The 19,843-nt window shown below is 39.3% G+C and overlaps 1 protein-coding gene across 3 annotated transcripts in view; it reads right to left on the bottom strand.

Annotated features, from left to right (window-relative positions):
* Nucleotides 1-16,356, bottom strand: part of rgs6 (regulator of G protein signaling 6) — an 89,836-nt gene extending 73,480 nt beyond the window's left edge. For 2 of the 3 annotated variants that reach the window (XM_065964200.1, XM_020628427.2), the window contains exons 1-2: nt 16,206-16,356; nt 8,261-8,583 (exon numbers count right to left, since the gene is read on the bottom strand). In XM_065964200.1, coding sequence (XP_065820272.1) covers nt 8,261-8,488 — 228 coding nt within the window. In that variant the 5' untranslated portion in view covers nt 8,489-8,583; nt 16,206-16,356. The remainder of the gene's footprint in view (nt 1-8,260; nt 8,584-16,205) is intronic. The other variant, XM_065964201.1, reaches the window with a different exon arrangement.
* Between the last annotated feature and the right edge of the window lie 3,487 nt (nt 16,357-19,843).

Genomic DNA, 19,843 nt, shown 5'->3' with positions numbered 1-19,843 from the left:
CTGAAAGATGCTTTAAGTAAATGTAATCAGATACATGTCACATGTATGTGTGATACACACACAGCTTTATGTTCTTCTCTCAGATATACACAGACATATGGAATAGAATAGAACATAACAGAATAGAACAGAATAGAATAGAATAGAATAGAACAGTTTAGAATAGAACATAACATAATAGAATAGAATAGAACAGTTTAGAATAGAATATAACATAATAGAATAGAATAGAACAGATTAGAATAGAATAGAATAGAATAGAACAAAATAGAATAGAACAGAATAGAATAGAATAGAACAAAACAGAATAGAACAAAATAGAATAGAACAGAATAGAATAGAATAGAACAAAATAGAATAGAACATAATAGAATAGAATAGTTTAGAATAGAATAGAATAGAACAAAATAGAATAGAACATAATAGAATAGAATAGAACAAAATAGAATAGAACATAATAGAATAGAATAGAACAAAATAGAATAGAACATAATAGAATAGAACAGTATAGAACAGAATAGAATAGAACAAAATAGAATAGAACATAATAGAATAGAACAAAATAGAATAGAACATAATAGAATAGAACAGTATAGAACAGAACAGAATAGAATAGAACAGAACAGAACAGAACATAATAGAATAGAATAGAACAAAATAGAATAGAACATAATAGAATAGAACAGTATAGAACAGAATAGAATAGAACAAAATAGAATAGAACATAATAGAATAGAACAAAATAGAATAGAACATAATAGAATAGAACAGTATAGAACAGAACAGAATAGAATAGAACAGAACAGAACAGAACATAACAGAATAGAACAGAATAGAACAAAACAGAATAGAACAGTATAGAATAGAACAGTATAGAACAGAATAGAATAGAATAGAACATAATAGAATAGAACAGAACATCATAGAATAGAACAGAACAGAACAGAACAAAATAGAATAGAACAAAATAGAATAGAACAGAATAGAATAGAACAGAATAAAACATAATAGAATAGGATAGAACAAAATAGAATAGAACATAATAGAATAGAACAGAACAGAATAGAATAGAACAGTTTAGAATAGAATAGAACAAAATAGAATAGAAAAGAACAGAAATAAGAAAATAAAATACAATACAACCAAATAGAATAGAACAAAACAGAACAGAATGGAGTAGAATAGAATAGAATAGCATAGCAAAGAACAGAATAGAATAGAACAGTATAGAATACAATGGGATAGAATAGAAAATAATAGCAAAGCATGGAATGGAATGCAATAGAACAGAAAATATTAGCATAAAATGGAATGGAATAGCATAAACCAAAAATAATACACCTGTATAGAATAGAGTAGAATAGAATAGAATAGACTAGGGTGGTACAGAATAGAATCGAATAGCATAGAATGGATTAGAATACAATTTGATAAAGAAACATAGACTGGAATAGGACTGAATAGAAAACAAAAAAGGATGAGAAAAATCATCTAGGCTTACATCTGTAAAAGTGTTAAAGCTGCCAGTGTGATAATTATTTAGTCCCTTAATCATGTTGTATTTGCTAATGTATCACTTAGATTTCTATCTGCTCATCACTCATCACTGTCAATAACTGTAACGCCTTGTTAGTATAATTTTCTGAAATGTCTATAAAGCTTATTAGAATTTGAATCAAAATTTAGGCAGAACAAAATAAAAGAAGAGAGTAATGTGGATACATTTACAAGAAAACAAGAAAAACAAGTGACACATAATGACAAGAATAGACACAGACTATACAGGGATATATATATTTTGAAAAAACAGAGGAAATTGAGCAGGAAGAAGGGAAAATGAGACCACGAGTCATGCACCAATCTCTTTCTCAAAGATGAATGGCTCTCTGTAGACAAGAGACATGACCTCTCATCCTAATTATTCCTCAAGCTCTGACCCAGAATCAGCTCTCATGTTCCTGCACCTTCATTGAACCATGCAACCTCTAAAACTGACCCTCAGTCAGCCAGAAGTCAGCGTCAAAAATCATTCAACTTCTCAAAGCTCCGTTGATTTTCTGATGAGTTTGATACGTTTTGTCTTCTGTGAATCAGGGGCATAATTTGCATTTTCCTCCCCCCCCCCCCCTCCACTCCCCACTCCTTTGTGCTTGTGGATGATTGATGACTCATGCAGAATAGACTAATGGGAGCGCAGTCCAGGGCATACATATTTCATAACAAAGCAACCTTCGGTGTAATAGCAAACGTTTGTATCAGGAGCTCAGCTTATGGGTTAGTCCTTTAATGCAGGAAAGCTGAATGAAAGCAGGAAATGATTGATAGTTGTATTGGAGAACAAATACCAGCACTATGATTGGAGTTTTAAAGGCTCTGCTAAATTTGTAAAATACATAGTTAGTGTACAATAGTGGGTGCTTTAATCTTTCTTTATATTCAGGATAAATTATGGCAAACATTTAGCTCATCCCAAACGTTGGAGAACACTAAGAATGTCACATCTTAATATCACACTGTTGGAATTGTCTTATATAAGCATTAATGAGCTATTTCTGTTCCATTTGAAAGCACTGGATTCAGTTTCAACTGCTGTGCTACACTAATGTATCTTATGTAACAGCTTTGATTTACATCATATATATTTAATAGATATTACAGCAGGAATGGCAGGCTGGTAATTAGACAAGTACAGCTGTCATGGTACATTAGTCCCAGATGTGTTACATATATAACAGCATTATTCTCACCAGTAACATGACGAACGTAAGAGTCACACTAATGGCTGTATCGCTTTGCATTTCTTTTTAATGCCGCTTCTCATGAATTGGACCAAATGTAGACATTTCTTCAGCATCATATCAACTCATCTAGGTTTATGTTTTTTTTTTTTTTTTTTTTACTCGAGTCTATTCCAGCTGATATTGTGATTGCACACAAATGCACACAAATTGCCTTTTAAAATAAATTGCATGACCGCTTGAGCATCTTGATTGCTTGCAAGTATGCATAAAAAATATAAATAATAAAATGTCAACTGATGCTTTTTGATCAAAGTGTCCGGTTTAGCGCAGTGATGATAGTCATATAAGCTCATCTTGTGTACAGAAGCCAAAAGCCCTCCATGCAGTTGTCCAAGTTTCTACTCCCACCCACGCCCCATTTACCGCATCTTTCATCCCTGTTACTGACTCTATTCACCCCCCCCCCCCCCCCCCAAAAAAAATGTTAATGTAACATGAGTCTTTTTCCAAATATGAACTGTCTTACACAAGTATAGTTTAGTTAGAAAATAAATGCATAGATATCTTTGGTTTTAAAAACTCACACTGAATACCTCGTCCCATTTTGTCTTTCTTTCTACTTTTCAAGAACGGATTTTTGTTGTATTGTGGGAATATATCTTTAAAAATGCAGCAGTGAGCACAAAGACACAACTGACACTTTAAAGGATTGATGTTGCTTCTTTCTCAAAGTGAGTCTGACAATGATTTATTGATGCTGGAACGCTTTGTGAGGCAAAACAGATACTTTGTATTCAACATCTCTTTTTTACCGCTGAGGTGAGTGCGTTGATGTAACATCACAGCTCGGCTGCTGTTGTACTGATATTCACCTGAAGTAACCTTAACTGTGTGTAGTAAGCATGTGTTCACAGAGACCACTGACGTCACTCAGCTCTTCTGGAGTGTTTTCTCTCTCTTGTCCTCTCTAACAAATATCTTTTTCACACTCTTTTGCAGTGTGAAGCCCCCTCCCAACTGTGCAAAGGAACTCATAAATCAAAGCTGACACTAGCTGTTGGTGTCTTGAATGTCCTGTGGCGCCTCCAGCTTCTCCCAGCGCAGCCTGATATACTATAGATTTTATTATGAGTGCACCAGTTGGGTAATCTGTTCCAGTTGTGGTTATATAGATAGATGTCTCTTTTGTATCTATTCCTTTCTTCAAATTGTAAAAATGTCGCTGGTAAGACTTGAACCCAGGTGGCCCGCTTCGAGGGGACTATAGCCTCCGTACATGCACGATATAACCGCCAGGCATGGAGCCCCAATTTATACACTTTTAGCGTGATTTTCTTCTTAAAAAGGCAGTTTATAAGATTAACTGAAACTTTGAAACTTGATTTAGTTTAGTCTTTGGGGAATTAAAGTCAATCAGAAAACCAAACACAACAAAGATGTTTCAAACTGAGGAAAGGAGGCACCTCAGGGGAAACGGCTGATTGTAAAGGTTAGTTAGTTTAGTAATATTATAGAAGTGCCTTTCCATATTCCACACAAACTGTATCATTAAACACAATTTCAAGTGTAACGCTCTCTCTAAGTATATCTGTCGGTTTCCAATAAAGGGGCCACACTGGAATTTCCTGTGGGAAATCCACTTGTTATAAGTACATCATACAGCCACTATGCAAAAAATGTAATTTACCATTTAATAAAAAAGCTTCATGAGTTTAAATAGTATGGGCATTTAAAGTTCTGCATCATTCCCAGTTACTGCTACAGGTAGCCGGCGTGGCCTCAATAGTTTCAATTCAGCTGTAGTCGCTTGCGAATAATTAAAACTCACAATGAACAGCAAAGCAGTCTGGTCTAGAAATAGGGATTCCACTACCAGCTGACATCTTTAACACAACTTTTAAGCTGCTCAGAGGCAAGTGACTGAGACACAAAGTCACACATAAGCTGCTATTTCAAGGTGAAACACTCTGCAACACAGAGAACGAAGCTTTATTTTGCTGAAGCAGAAATCCCAACAGGAGGCTCCACCTGAGGCTGCTCCGGCCCCATTGTGCTGACTCGCTGTGCTGTGGATGCTGTCACTGTGCTGCCTTTCCTAAACACTGTATGAATTGCAGTTGTCAGCTATTATAACGGAATGAAGTGGCTGTTCTGACAGGGAGGGTAATTTAAAGTTATTTCAATCATAACCCTTTTACACAGGCACTAGAAGAGGTAGGCTGCATCCTTTTTTCCTCCCGGCCCTTTGAAAAAATTTCTATTAGAAGTCAGGCTGAGCAGATGTGTGGACGCTGCGGTTTATAGTCAGTAAAATCACTGCTTTCAAGTGAGCGTTATGATGGCATTTATGTCGAGCGTTGCCAAATCAAGCACATAACAGGGTGAATAGGTGAATAAAAATGTCTGAGGTGGAAGAATAACGACCTTCAAAAAACACAAAGAGCAAAGATTATTTTCACATTGGAGAGTCAAAAAGATTGAGGTGCTGTTGGCGGTGAGGGCTGACAGAGAAACTGTTTGCCGGTTGACCTTGGTGTAAGTCTGACCGAGGCTTCAGTGAAAAGTTAGCTTAACAGTCTGAAGAAGGACTATCATGAAGTCAAGGGCCCCAGTAGCTTGAGCAGTAGCTACCACAAGACGTGGCGCTACACTGGAATGTGCAATGGGCCATTGGGCTATTTAGGGTTCGAGTCATTTGACAAAGCCCTGATGTTTTGGTAGGCGGTGTCGACCTCAAACACTCTGGTCCCAACATGTTTGATCTTCCCCCGAGGTTGCTGTGTCCCTAATGAGTCACTTTTAGGCAAAGGTATGATTGTAAGACTTTCTTTTCTTTGGTTTATTTGTGCTTCATGACACAAAGTACTTCAGAAATTGCTAACGGTTTGGATAACTCTCAGGATCACAGTTCTTCCCTCTCTTCTAGAGTCTAGGAATTTGATTTCGAGCCACTTTGTTTCAAATTGTAACTGTTTTAATGAATCTCAGTGGTTTGTTGTGCTTTTGCTTGTTTTACTGTGCTTGTAATCTCAACGGCATTGGAATGAAATGAGTTAAACCTCAGTGTCCTTTTCGAGAATAAATAAAGGTTTGAAATGAAATGAAATATCTTTCTTTGTGTCCTTATAGTAACTCAGTATTGTCCCTATTGTTAGTAATGTCTTGTAGTCTTTTTACAGAGACGTCATACATCGCTAAACTTCAACTTGGAAAATTCCAATTAGCCCAAATGCGTCTTTCGCCTTCTGACAACATCTTTCAGTCGTCTTTGCTACACAGGTTGATATATATTTCCTGTCATGATGAATAAACGTGTGCATGCTGTTCCCAGGTAAACTGTTCTGACACAGTGTCCATGTTGTCCGCCTGAAATATCACCTCTCTCCTTCCCCGCTGCTTCCAGGCTCACAGAGCATGAGGGCACTGTGCAAACCTCGTCTCTCTCTCTCTCTCTCTCTCTCTTTCTCTCTCTCGCTCTCTCTCTCTCTCTCTCTTTCTCTCTCTCGCTCTCTCTCTCTCTCACAGTTCATCTATCATCATAAAACACTGCAGGGGCATGATGTCTATATTCACATTTCACTGCATTCATTCCCAGCACAGGAGCATTTAACTGGAAGCGACATTGCCTTTAAAAATAGATTCAAATCTTTCAAAATTAATTTGCGGTGATATACAATGACAGTGTATTGATTGCTATAAGAGATTTTTTTTTTCTCTCCATTTAACAAAAAGGTCAAAGGTCAGGGTCAAATACCTCCAGAAGCAGGGGCAGAATCCCTGGTAGTTATTTCTGTGTAACATTTATCGTTGTCACATTAATTTTCCTGTGTGAAAAGAAGCGAGATTTAAGGGGCTAAAGCTGGCTCCGGCAGCGTTTTAATACTATTGTTCATTTTCTCACATTTTCGCCCACATGGCTCATAAATCTCACTGCTTGTCAAAAGGAGATTCTTCTACTTGTCCCCTTCTCTCCTTAAAGGTAATACTTGACCTTTACGGGCCGAAAAGAAACATGATGTGGGCTTTGTTTGTTTTTTCAAAATCCGTCTTTTGCTGTGCCACAATCTGTCAAGAAAGTCTGAAAGCTTCAGCTCAGTGTGCTCCAGAACAACAGCAGTATTTAGCACAAATCTGCTACAATTTATAAAGATATATTACATGATGCAAAATTGTGATAAAAAACCTTGAACTACAACTGTACGTCACAGTCCACAGTAAATCATTTCGGAGCAATTTGAGTTCTTAAATGAAAATGTCATGGTTTAATGAGTTACTCCTGCTAAAAGGCTTGAAGCATGACTATGTATTATAAAACATTCACAGATCTGTTTATGCCTTTAAGGACTTTGTCTTATCCTGTCTTCCTGTGCTGTGATTAGCAAAGAGATGCAACATTTTAAGAACAGGAGAGCTGTTCAGCTGAACCAAACGTCAACTTTGAAACCCAAACCCCAAGATTTTTTTCAAAAACCCAACCAAGATTTATTTTGGAGGTTCACTTAACAGAGCAGTGTTGGTGCCATATAGACTGTATAGACGCCGTTTCAGTGATGTCACCAATTTGTCTCTAAAGATGCATTTTGAAGCCTGAAGATCGATCCTCATATTGTAAATTCTGACTCCAACTAACTTCCAGCTAATCGAGAAGCAGGCAAAAGGTGGAGTTGACGCAGGATGAATACATTTATTCATTACTGAAACACATCCATCAAGCTCATCAAGTGTGTCATCGAGGTAGCATATTACAAACGATGAAAAGAACACAAACAAAATCTACTGTTTAAGGTCAGAGACAGGATTTAGCCTTGCCTACTGCAGCATCCTGGGCAAAATCAACAGTACAACATTCCTGCCTGTCAGTCAAATGATATTTAAAGCAGAAAGCTATAAAGGCAAACGTTGACGTAACAACTACCAACCAATCACAGCACAGTGGGGAGGTTTTGATTAAGTTCTTTTGAGGAAATAAACTCGGCTATGTATCACTCATGTTTTGCAACGGTGGTGATAACACAGTGAAAATGTGGATAGCTCACTCTCTAAAAAAGTCACTCTGCTGGTGATTACGTTCTTTTAGTATCAATTTTAATGCAAATGCCAACAAAGCGAAAATTGATCACACAAAGGATATGGGCCTTTACCTGAATTGTAAGCTTACAACTTCCATAGAAAATTAAATCTTACACATACACTTACCTTTACGAAATGTGTAGCTGAAAAGGATGCATGTGTACAAGAAGAGTGTTGGGGGGGGGGGGGGGGGGGGGGGCATGAAGGAGAATTAAGATAGAAATCCCTATGCAGAGGTGTACGTGGTATCATGGTTTGGAAAGACTTTCCATGTGTAGGTTGGGATTAAAAGCAATTCCTTTAAATCTTATAAAAAAAACAACATCATCAACCAGGTTTGCCTCGTCAGAAGCAAACACTCAACTCAAACAATTCTCCATTTGGCTCCAGCAGCACCAGAAGACCACAAACTTATCAAAACAGAGACCGTTCAGTTTCAGCCCTCCTACCTTTCTGTAGACAATCATGTTGGGCGAGTCGTCGTCCGGGTCCACGCTGTTCATGGACGCCATGGACCTCATGGACAGCAGACGCCTGGTCGGAGTGGTCTGAGCGTTCTCCTTCGGTTCCTCTGGCCCATCATCGTTCTCAGTCGCGTCCACAGAGCTCGGCTGCTCCTCGTCCTCCACCTCCTCCTCCTGCTGCTGGTGCTGCTGCTGCTGAGGTGCCTCAGCCATCTCTACAGCCTCCCTTTCCTTCCTCTCTTCTTCTTCTTCTGCGTCAAGTTATCCTCTCCTTGTCTTTATGTCCCGTGTGAGCTTCCTAGAAGCTGCTGTAGACAGAGAGAGAGAACAATAAATTAGAGAGAAGAACTCACCCCACCAGGCTTCCAGTCTCCAATCTCTTTAGTCTTGTCTTCTGTCAGCAGACTCAGGATGGATGAAATGAAGGCATCATAAATTCTCTATTTCTTTTCTCTATTATCTCCTCTCTGAGATTCCTCCTCCTGCTCTGCTGTCACATGAGATTGACATTACAGAGAAGCGAAGAAATGTGTTCAAGTTTTGTTCCTTTTAGTCCCTGCGGCTTTTTTCTTTTACAGTCACTCATCTCAATAATTTAGGAGATACTGGAAGTCTGTTGCAAGTTTATTTCCAAGTACAGATAGTGAAATCATGACTCGTAAAAACTTATAAGAATGTGTTCCCAAACTTTTCACAATGACTGATAAAAATACTTCACAAGAGCCTGTGAGGAACTTTAATGTTGTGTCAATTTTGGCACAAAAAAGTATCTCATCTCTTTGCTGATCTGGTCCTTGTACATGCATTATTGGTATTGTCTGACAAAGTATCCCATCCTGCTGTGTTTCAGCTGTCAATCATTTCACTGGCTGTGAATCTTTGCCATTACAGAATGTAAACAAAGGCTGTTTCTGCTGTGCGCTGTCAATCGCCACATCTGACACTGACCTGATGGCAGTGATGGTGACAGCCATCAAAAACAACTTTACTGAAATAGTTCATTTACTGTATTCTTGATAGTCGGTTTGCTCCTGCAGGTCATAAAGAGGCACAAGCATTATTTTCAGTCTGTTTCATGCCCAGCTAAGAGAGCCCTGACAGGAGCTTTAACTAGAAATAAAATAGCCTGGTATAAATGGATCCTCTTCACCATTACTTATGCTTCCAAACATGGACTTAAAACATAGTGATGTCACGCATTGGTTTCTGAACAGGTGTTATGAAGCCCAACGATGGCATTCACCATATCTGAAATTCTGTCGCAACCTAACTTTGATCAATCTAAAGACATGCAAAGAGGTGGAGCTGAACCTCAACCTCCTGACAAATAGATACAGCATGTCCATCTGTCAGTCAAACCAAACATGGCCCATTGGCTTAATACAATTAAAACAGATGAGTAATACAAAAAAATCACCCTCTGTGCAGAGTTTACCAACAATGAACACCAGATTTGTTTTTTTTAATTATGTTGTCATCATTTTTATTTCTGCTGTTAAATGGCCAATTTTCATATTGGACCTAACCAGAATTACTTCGACTTTGCAGCCAGTCTCAAGTGGACACTTTTTTTCACTTTAGCGTTGGCTTTATTTTTCTACACTGGAGGTTTCCACTTGGTTCAAAGAAGTCCTATGAAGTTTTACTGAGAAAGACATTCATTTTGTTTTCCATAATGACTTTTTGACATCAGTGTGTTATTACTTCTTTTTTTTCCAATAATACATTTGTGGTTGTGTTGGACGGTGAAGGAGAAGCAGATCTAGCCTTCAAGATGTCTTAGCTCATCATCCTTTTCTCTAAGGCTGACCTCAGTGATCCTGCGGAGGTGACTTATTTCTGCTTCTTGTCTCAAAGAATTGCCAGCTCATCCTAATGGTTTACATCTCCTGGGACTCAGGCGCTTGATTAATTAGCAAAATAGAAGCTGCAGCACCTTGCTAAGAACAATGTTTTACACTCAACCGAAAGCTATTTCCTTTCATTTAGGTTGAGATAGGGCATAAAATGTTTGACTTTTTCGTCTCCTGCACATTCATTTTGTTCTCTGCTTGAGTTTAAAAATGAAAATGAAGACAGTTCAAAAACTCATAAGCATAATAATATACGGTCTAGACTAAGTAAAAAAGAAACACTCACAGAAAGTATCAGTTATTCAAATAAGTGCAGAAACATATCTGTTGAAGAGTGCATGATGAAAAATCCATCTCACTTCAATACAGAAAACTCAGAGAAATATCAGCACAACAGTGTATGACCCACGCTATATGGACTCACACCTAACACACACAAATCTAGCATCCCATAACTCAGGGCTGTCGGCACTTTTCTGATAGTCTGAGAGCTGTCAAAATATTGACGCCTGAGGACCGATGAACTGAGACAAAGTGAGAGCAAGAAAAGAGGAGCAGAGGGAGAGAGGTGAAATAACAAGAGAGGAGAGTACAGCGAGGAGACGAGAGGAAATGTAATTAAAATCAGGACAAGAAAAGAAAGGAGGCAGGAAGAAAGAGGAGAGCGAAAATACAGGAGTTGGCAAGACAAATAGATAATTCAAACACCCAAATAGATCTCAACCTCTTACATCCTTCTATATCGCCCTTCTTGTCAAAGTCAAGTAACATCGCCGCCCTCGCTTATTACATCCCAAACATGACTGGGACCAGTTCTCTCTCCATTTTTGGTGCACAAAAGCAACAACAGCGCCGTAACAAAAAGTCTGCAAACTTCAAACTAAATCCTGGACAGTCAGTTGGCAAATCACTGACTAAAAGAGCTTTCAAAGGCATCACATAGAGAGCACACCTGTTCTTTGTCATGCAGGTGCACATGGGAAATGCAGTTCACATAAATGTTCAAAAAGACAAGTTTCTGGAATAGATAATACCACAAGAGCTAAAAACAGATTGACACTAAAGCAGCAGTATTAACGAATAAAGAATGTGTAGGAAAAATGCAACACAAATGATCATGAAGAGAATATGTGTTTGTCAAAAAGTGTCAAAGTTGGACTTCAACATATGCACAATTGCAACTGAATGAGATGAGATGAGACGCTAATTAGTGAACTTTAGCAGTGCTGATAGGTGGATTTTGTTACCTTGGGAAGGAGGCGGATTAGCTGTCGGCTGCTTCTTAATTATCATCAAGTCATGATGATGTTTTAATCCTGTCATTTAACTCTTGACATAAAGCAAATAACTGTATTTCCTGAAGCCTATCTTAGCATACCGATTAGCAACAGTTACCCTGGCTCTCTCTCATGTTTGTAAAACTGCAGAAGCACCTCTAGAGCACGTAAATCAACAAATCTGTGTGCAATCTGTAAACAAACAACAATAAAAAAAAAAAAAAAAACTATTTACATCTTTAGAGGAAGTTGCAAGCTATTACGAAGAGTCGGAGAATAGTTAAACCTCACTTTTTCTTTAACTTTATGGGTTTTTGTCCCACAAACAGAAGTGAATTAACATAACACTGCATCATATCTGATTTTACATCTTCATAAAATCAAATTGAGATTTTGGATTGCTGCAAAACACAAAGCGCTCCAGCCTTCAGTACTCACATCAAATGCTTTCTGTAAAATCAAAGTAGAATATTGCTTGTTTCTGCCTGGATACTGTGTGTATGTGTGTGTGTGTGTGTGTGTGTGTGTGTGTGTGTGTGTGTGTGTGTGTGTGTGTGTGTGTGTGCGCACATGTGTGTGTCTTTGCTATTGGCACAGGCCTTTAGCTCCATGTCAACTGGCTCTTCAGATCAATAGTCTCATCAGCCAGCTGTTTGTGGGAGAACATACAAACCATGTGTGTGCACGCTTGAGCCTCAGAGGGCTGCAGCATGTGAAGAAACAAACACACAGCATGTGTTTGAAAATCCAAATGGGACGAGAATTGAATGCATTTCTGAATCAATGGCTCTCAATCTGCCGCCTTCATTATCGGCGTAACATCTGCTAAACAGGTATTACAGAGCAGTCGGGATAGAAATGCCTGCTTTGTTTCCCAGTAATGCTCAAGTTCACAGTCCCTTTGCTCCATCGTGCAGCTGGAAACACATGTAGCCCCGCTGGCCTGGGATCAATACCTCCAACATTCACTCTGACTCGTGATTTTGCATATAAATGAATTGTTCAAGTTGAGCACTCTCCTCTGATCAGCCTGGATCCCGCTGTGAACGAGTGAGTCAGAGCAAGCTGTCGGAGATGCTGCTTAATTGCTTTTAAGAAATTAGGATCAGGTGTGTACAGGTTGAGAGCCAAACACACTAGATGTTTTTTTCTTGAAATAGATGACTGTGACGATGGATAAAAAAAATCACCTGATTTTGTACTTACACTCAGATTATCATGTCTGAACAGTCTTTGTTTTTTTTTTATTTCTAAAAGGAGAACAAGTTAATCTTTAAGATGACAGACGTTTACTAGTTTTGGGGGTAAACTGAGGAGCATTATTTCCATAAGGGCAGAAACATTGAGATCTTGGATGTTTTCTACATGTTGTAGATGTAATCCTTCTGTCTCCATATTGAGTGCATGAAACTCATCTCTGCTGTTGCTGCGCTTGAATCATTGTGTGGATAACATCTACAGTTTCTGAAGTTGTATGTCTCCTAAATGTTAATTAAAACAAGAGAATGTAGCCTCAGAGATAGCAAGTGAAGTAAATCAGAAGTGCCTCCAAACTGTGATCTGCTAACGGCCAGCGAGGGGGCGACTGCACTGGTTGCAAAATCAGGTTCATCCGTGTGGAAGAAAATGTGAAAATGACCGAACTTCTCGCTTAAAGGTCCAATATGTAAGATATCTACTGAATTTAATCATAACATGATCTTACTATGTCATCGGACAGTAAGGAGACCTGCTATGTTGAAGTGCTGGTCAACAGCAGCAGCCAGTATGTCCTCCTTCTTAGTTTAGATTCTGGTGCGGAATGGTTTGTTATTGTTTTGACCAGAGGAGGTAGGCGGATTTATGTCTACTGGTTCCCAACTAAAAAATGTTCTCTAAAAAATTGTGTTTGTTGAGAGTAAGCGATGTCTTTAAAGTTTAATCCTGCTGTATGTTATGTGCCTTTGTAATCCAAGTTCTAACTGGCAGAAAGTTTTTGGTTGATAAGTCATCAGTGTGCAGCTCGGTGATTGTCACATCTCCAATCTTTGAACAGCTTAGAAGTGTCAGGTGCACTGAGCAGAACAAGTCAAGCACTGACACACAGGTTTAACACAAGGAGCGGATTCAATTACTTCTAGGCTTACAAAAAAAATTAAAGAAACAGCACGAGAAAGGGATGCTTTTTTAGGTCTGAAGGCAACCCATTCACTTTTAATTAACACAGACAGACCAGGGGAACCAGGGAGAAGAAAGTAAGCCCTTTAATATTCTCCACTGAAGGTTGTGCTCTTGGAATAATCATCGAGACGCAGTTAAGGGAAATCAAGTCTTGAGAGAAAAAGACGACTTTTATTTTTTTGGGAAAGTGTCTGATTGTTCTTCTAAAATAACTTGGTGACACTAAAACACTCAAAGCTTCCTTTTTTTCTCATCACATGCTGTGCTGACAGGAAGTAGATACACACCCTATACAGTACAACACACACACACACACACACACACACACACACACACACACACACACACACACACACACACACACACACACAGTGTTTTGTCATCACCCATCCTCTACGCTGCAGGCGAGCCAGAATGAGAATAGATGGTTGATTTACACTGTGGGCCGGCTGTAAAATAAAGGACATCATCAATCCGGCAGCCAGTTATCTCTATGAACAGCAGGGGAATAATAATGATAAATGTCCTGACGCAAAAGTCCAGCAACAGGGCTTCAAACACAGAAGAGCTAAGGAGTTTCCCTATTTAAAAACAAAAGCATGAGAAGTTCAGGGGAAGCCCTAAATTATCAAAACATTTAGTATATCTTAAGGATCCTGTGATAAAAAATAAAAGGCTGCACATACGGTGTCTTTATAGGGGAGATTTCCTGGCTAACAAGTTGAAGCTTGGCACAGTTTAACACACTCAAATGTTTTTTTTTTTTTGTTTTTTTTTACTGTGCAGCAAGCATTTGGGGATGAATTCTGATCAGCTGTTGGATAAATGATCTTGTTACAAATCATGTTTACAAATCTTTTACAAATCATGTTTCTCTACTGCACAACACATATTACTTACCTTGAGTTAGATTCTGGACTTTAAAATATTCTTTAGTTGTGGCAGGATACTCTTTTTACTGTGCAAAACTCCTTACCTGCTGTAATCTTTTTCTAAATATACATTGTCCCTCTTACTTGAATGCAAGTTGTTTGTAGCTGTGGATGCCTGCGTGTCTGTGCACTTCATGGTTTAATTTAGTTGTACAATTGTATAATGACAATAAAAGCTTTCTATTCTATTCTAATTAAATGTTTTTGACGCCCCATGCTTAATATTCCCCCTATAATTGAAATGTGTTGGATGGAGATTTTTGCTTGAAGGGTATGCACATGCATGTATACACAAACCCCACAGCTCCAAACCCTAAAGAAACATGGCTGGACAATCTAAAACTGAGGGAACTACTTTGCTCCTTTGACCCTCACTCTATGTGATCAAAATTTGAAAAAAAAAAAAAAAAAAAATCTATTAAAAATTAAACCAAGCAAAAAATGATCTTCCAGGAAAACTACTCACAACACTTTGCAGAGTAGTCCAGGAGCCCCTACAGGTCAGTTAACTGCAACACAAAGCTTTACAAAATCACAATCCTGCGCAAACTTCCAAACACTGGGACGGGTTTCGGGGTCGGGCCATGAAAGTTCTCCAGGATGTTGCACAGAGGGAATGTTATGATGCAACTTTACAAAACCTTCATCAAACTGTTGACACAAAAGTTGGATTGGTAAAATAAACCAAATGTAACTGCAATGTGTGAAGACAGAATCAGACCAAGAGGACACTGAAGGAAGTAGTCTAAAGCAAGGAGTGTTTCCCCAGACAGAACAAGGCGTAACAGCCCAGACCACATGGCATTATCAATTATATATGAGCTCCACAGAGCAGATAATGACTCTGAAAACACCAGGCTGAGGGGCTGATTCTGACTATGTAGCTCTCCGACACAAAACAAGTTTTAAGAGTTCAAGCTAGATGGATTCTGCAAAGCACATCAAAAATATATCTATATATCTCTCTGTCTCTAAAACAGCTGTCTGTGGTCTCTCTATCCTCACAGGAGGGCTCTGCTCCCCAAACACACGAAGCCAGCAGCGCTGCAGCCCAATTTAGACTCTCTCTGACATAAACACACACACACACACACACACACACACACACACACACACACACACACACACACACACACACACACACACACACACACACACACACACACACACACACACACACACACACGACGTACATACACACACTTTTCATCGCTCCAGCTGCAGACAGAAACGTACCCATTTAACCCAAACACCCTAATACGTAGATATAGTGTTTAATTCTCTCTCTCTCTCTCTCTCTCTCTCTCTCTCTCTTTCCACGTCTCGTGCACATCCTAATTGATGCACAGCAGTCAAACACACACAGACACACACATACATTTCTTTCAAACGAAGTGCCCTTCAAGTGTCACTTAACTTCCCGGTAGAGTGCACGCGCCTTTCAATCACAGGTAGGATCAACAGCATCATCTCTCGTGCGCACTCCCACGCGCGCGCGCACACACACACACATACATCTCCCAAATATACAGTATGCTACAGTAACAACATCCAGGCAGCAGCACTCACAGTGTTAACATTGTGAAGCATGAACACTGAAAATCTCTCTTCTTTTACACATTTTCTTACTCTGTCTGTCTAACTGCAGCTCTCTCTCTCTCTCTCTCTCTCTCTCTCTCTCATCCACGCGTCTTCCCCTCTTTCTTACCTCAGCGCTGCTCAGCGTCGGCTTCTCTCTTGCTCGAAGCTCCGAAGCCAAAAAAAGAGGATTCACCGACACAGCGACCCACCAGAGCTGCAGAGAGAGAGAGAGAGTGAGAGAGAGAGAGAGTGAGAGAGAGAGAGAGTGAGTGAAAGAGAGAGAGGGAGAGAGAGAGAGAGAGAGAGAGGGAGAGAGAGAGTAAGAGAGAGTAAGAGAGAGAGAGAGAGAGAGAGAGAGAGAGAGATCAGAAGCATATGCATCTCTATTATTAACGTGCAGTCGTTCCTTGTGGGTGTGTTTGTTCTTACATTACTTACACTGTGTAGTCTCACAATGGACACATTAACATTTTATCTGGACTCCAGGACTACAGTATATAACGTATTATTATCTTAATAAAACATAAATCACGATTAAAAAGTTATAGAAACTACATCTACTTTATGTTCTTAGATTATGGGCTTCACTATAAAACTGGGTGAGATTGTTATAAACAGTGATACAAAGAGAAACTCACTTTTTTTAGGTTGATGATGAACTCTTTAGTAGAACGGAACAATAGCATTTCATCAGCTCAAGTAACCAACTGAGTGCAACTTTGCAGGGTTACTTTGGTGGTCCCTGAGGGTATTTACATCCTTACCTGGTTGGCAACCAATACTTTGGATCACTTTCTGCTTATAGACGGGTCTATAGGTTGAGTCTTGCTCTCTGTTGGGTTAAGTGTAACTGATGTTGTGTAAGTGTAACCTTTTATGTGATTTGCAGCATATGAAAAAAAATGACTTGCCTGATTGATTTCAAGTTAATGTAAGTGAAAAAGCTGCTGGAAATGTATACAAATTAAATAAAAGGGCAAGTTAATGCGAATTTACTGACATGACGGCCAAATTACGAAACCACATATTTACCTTAGATTGCTTCATGCAAGACAAACTCCCTCTAACTAACCTGAATTTCCCCGCTGCTTCGTCAGCAGCATATGCATGTGTATCAATGGGATTAGTCACTGCTGGGTTCAGAAGTTCATACTCCCCATGTAAAGAGGCTGTTGGTCTCACAGCGTGCGGGCCCAGGTTCAAATCCCACATGTCCGTGGCTCCTTTCCCGCATGTCAAGTCCAACTCTCTCTCTCCATGATTTCCAATTCTATCCACGGTCATGTCTCAAAAAAAAAGCATAAAACAAGCCCCTCTAAACCGAACATGACTCCTACAGCAGGTTATTATAATAATAATGTATTCCTCATCCCTGATTAGATTTACAGCCTTGAGGCAAACCCTGTACGTGTCAAAGAATGTGTTTACTGTTACCAGGCAGCCTTTGTGAGCAGAGAATACAGATTTTTTTTTTAAATCTTATCCATCTGGCCTACAAAAGCTCCCATGTTGTTGTAACACGGCCAATATCAAACCCAAATATAATCCCTTTCACATTTACCCAGCAGCGTTCTAAAACATGAATGAATTTCCCTACATTGAGGTTTCATTCACCAGTGTTTTACACAACTAGACTGTGGACCAACCATGAGCGTGTATTTCTATTGCATCACACTTTTAGAGCCTTTTCAAATAATTACAACTTCTGCTATAAATAACTAAACAAGATAGAGGCTCCAGATGGAAAGTGAGAGTAACTGTGTGAACATTTCAGGGTTGCATTAAAGAGCTGTCGTGAACCATATAACTTTTGAACTAATCATAAGATAACAATCTCTGGTTGACAGAGGCTACACGGAGGAAAGACGGGGACGGATTTTCAGCATGAGAAGTGTTCTAGTTTCTGTTTTTGGTACATTTGTAGTCTGAGCTGTATTATGAGGCTTTGGCGTAAACAGTCAGTGTGGACGGCAAAAAACAGGCAGAACGATATCCATGCTAATAACATACTGGCTCCTATCAGCAGAACTTTGTTGCTTTAAACATATATCTACATTAAAGTGTAGTTCACAATCCAACCATTATAGATCATCAACTATTTTAGCTTGAGCCACAAAGATTCCTTGAGCATCAGAAATGATCGATCTGACCTCCATTCAACAAACATTTTTAAAAGTTGTGTTCTTCTCCCATTGAGAAGCTGACAAAGCTTGACTTTTATTTACTTCTGACAAATCTGCATCGTGATGTTGTAATTTCTGATTCCCATTAATTGCAAGTTAATCAGAAGAGAATTGGTTTCTTCTCTGAGCTCATACTGCTGAAGTGAGTGTGAGTGAAGCTGCTGCTTACCTTCTACTTTGGAGCTGAGACTCAAGAGATGAACAGGTACTCCACCGAGATGGTGTAGACAATAGAAATGTATACGTTGAAGAGGGAAAAGAAGAGCTCGCCTGGAAGTCGTTTAATGCCCACCACTGGCTTCACCAGAATTAGAAAAAGCAATTAGCATTGAAATTAGCATCCATTCCAGGAGGACATATATTGCTTATCAGACGATGATAGACAATGATTGTCGATTGGCTCCAACATTACTTGGATGAAAACTCAGAGAGTGCAGACCTCTGCTTAGTCAATGTAGTCTTATACAATCTCAGAACTCATCAGCTATTGACTGATGACACTACAGCCTCCCCTCTTTAGGGCTTCTGCTGTTGTCAGCCATTAGCATTCAGGACTTTTGGCCATGACTTATTTTCATATGAGAACGTTGAGAAGCGAGTATTGTACATGATATCCATATAAAGTCATTAATTATAACTGAATCATTGCTCTATGGCTGCTGATGAGTTCTGGGATTGCATCGAGGCAGATTGTGTCCCGCCCCTTTGCTCTCAACATTTTCCCCAGCACAGGAGAAGCATAATGACATGCTGGATGATACCTACATGTGTTCATGGAAACCAGAATCGTGTCCCACGTCTACAGATGCTGTATTTTTTTTTACAGAATCTGTCAATAGAGATCAACTCTAAAATGGAACTCTAAAAAAACAGGTATTTCTTGCACACCTTCTCCTGAGGTAACTTTAAACGATACATTTTTGATCCTGAGATAACAAGAATCCTTGTCAGCCTTGATATATCTTAAATGAATTAGAAAATCTACAGATTGGTACATGTTTGCTTGGGTTTTTTTCTTCTTTAACCCTCCCCCCTCCACACACACACACACACACCTTCACCCTACCACCTCTTTCTCTCTTACAGAAATCCCTTGTAATTTCTTGTCCTGGAAAAAATGATGGTCTAACAGCTCTGCACCAGGGAGCCACGCGCCCAGCAGACAAACTCTCAGCTGAGGGGGACTTTTGGCCGAGCACTGAGGCACATCAAAGCATCTGATGCAATGAAGGACTCAGGGAGGAAACTGGGTGCTTACAGTAGTCAGTCACCCCCTCACTTTGCCTCTCACAGCATGTTTACAGTGATTTCAGGCAGCATATCCTCACAGCTGGTGGTGAAGACTAAAAATATTTGCTGGCCTAATTCAACAGAATATTACTGGGACAGAGAGAAAGTGACAGCGGGCTTCAAAAGCTTGTTGCTTTTCTTTGTTCGTCTTCTTTCTCACTTTATCTGCTGTTCATTGTGCAAATGGAAAAAAAAATGGGCGTCAATATGCTCGCAAATCAATACATGCACTTACCAGCTAACTGTCGTCAAACACAACATTTACACTAATGGACCACTCAGACTTGGAAGA

The sequence above is a fragment of the Labrus bergylta genome, chromosome 15 (assembly GCF_963930695.1).
Source record: "Labrus bergylta chromosome 15, fLabBer1.1, whole genome shotgun sequence".
NCBI lineage: Eukaryota > Metazoa > Chordata > Actinopteri > Labriformes > Labridae > Labrus > Labrus bergylta.
This window is presented reverse-complemented; position numbering and strand designations above follow the sequence as displayed.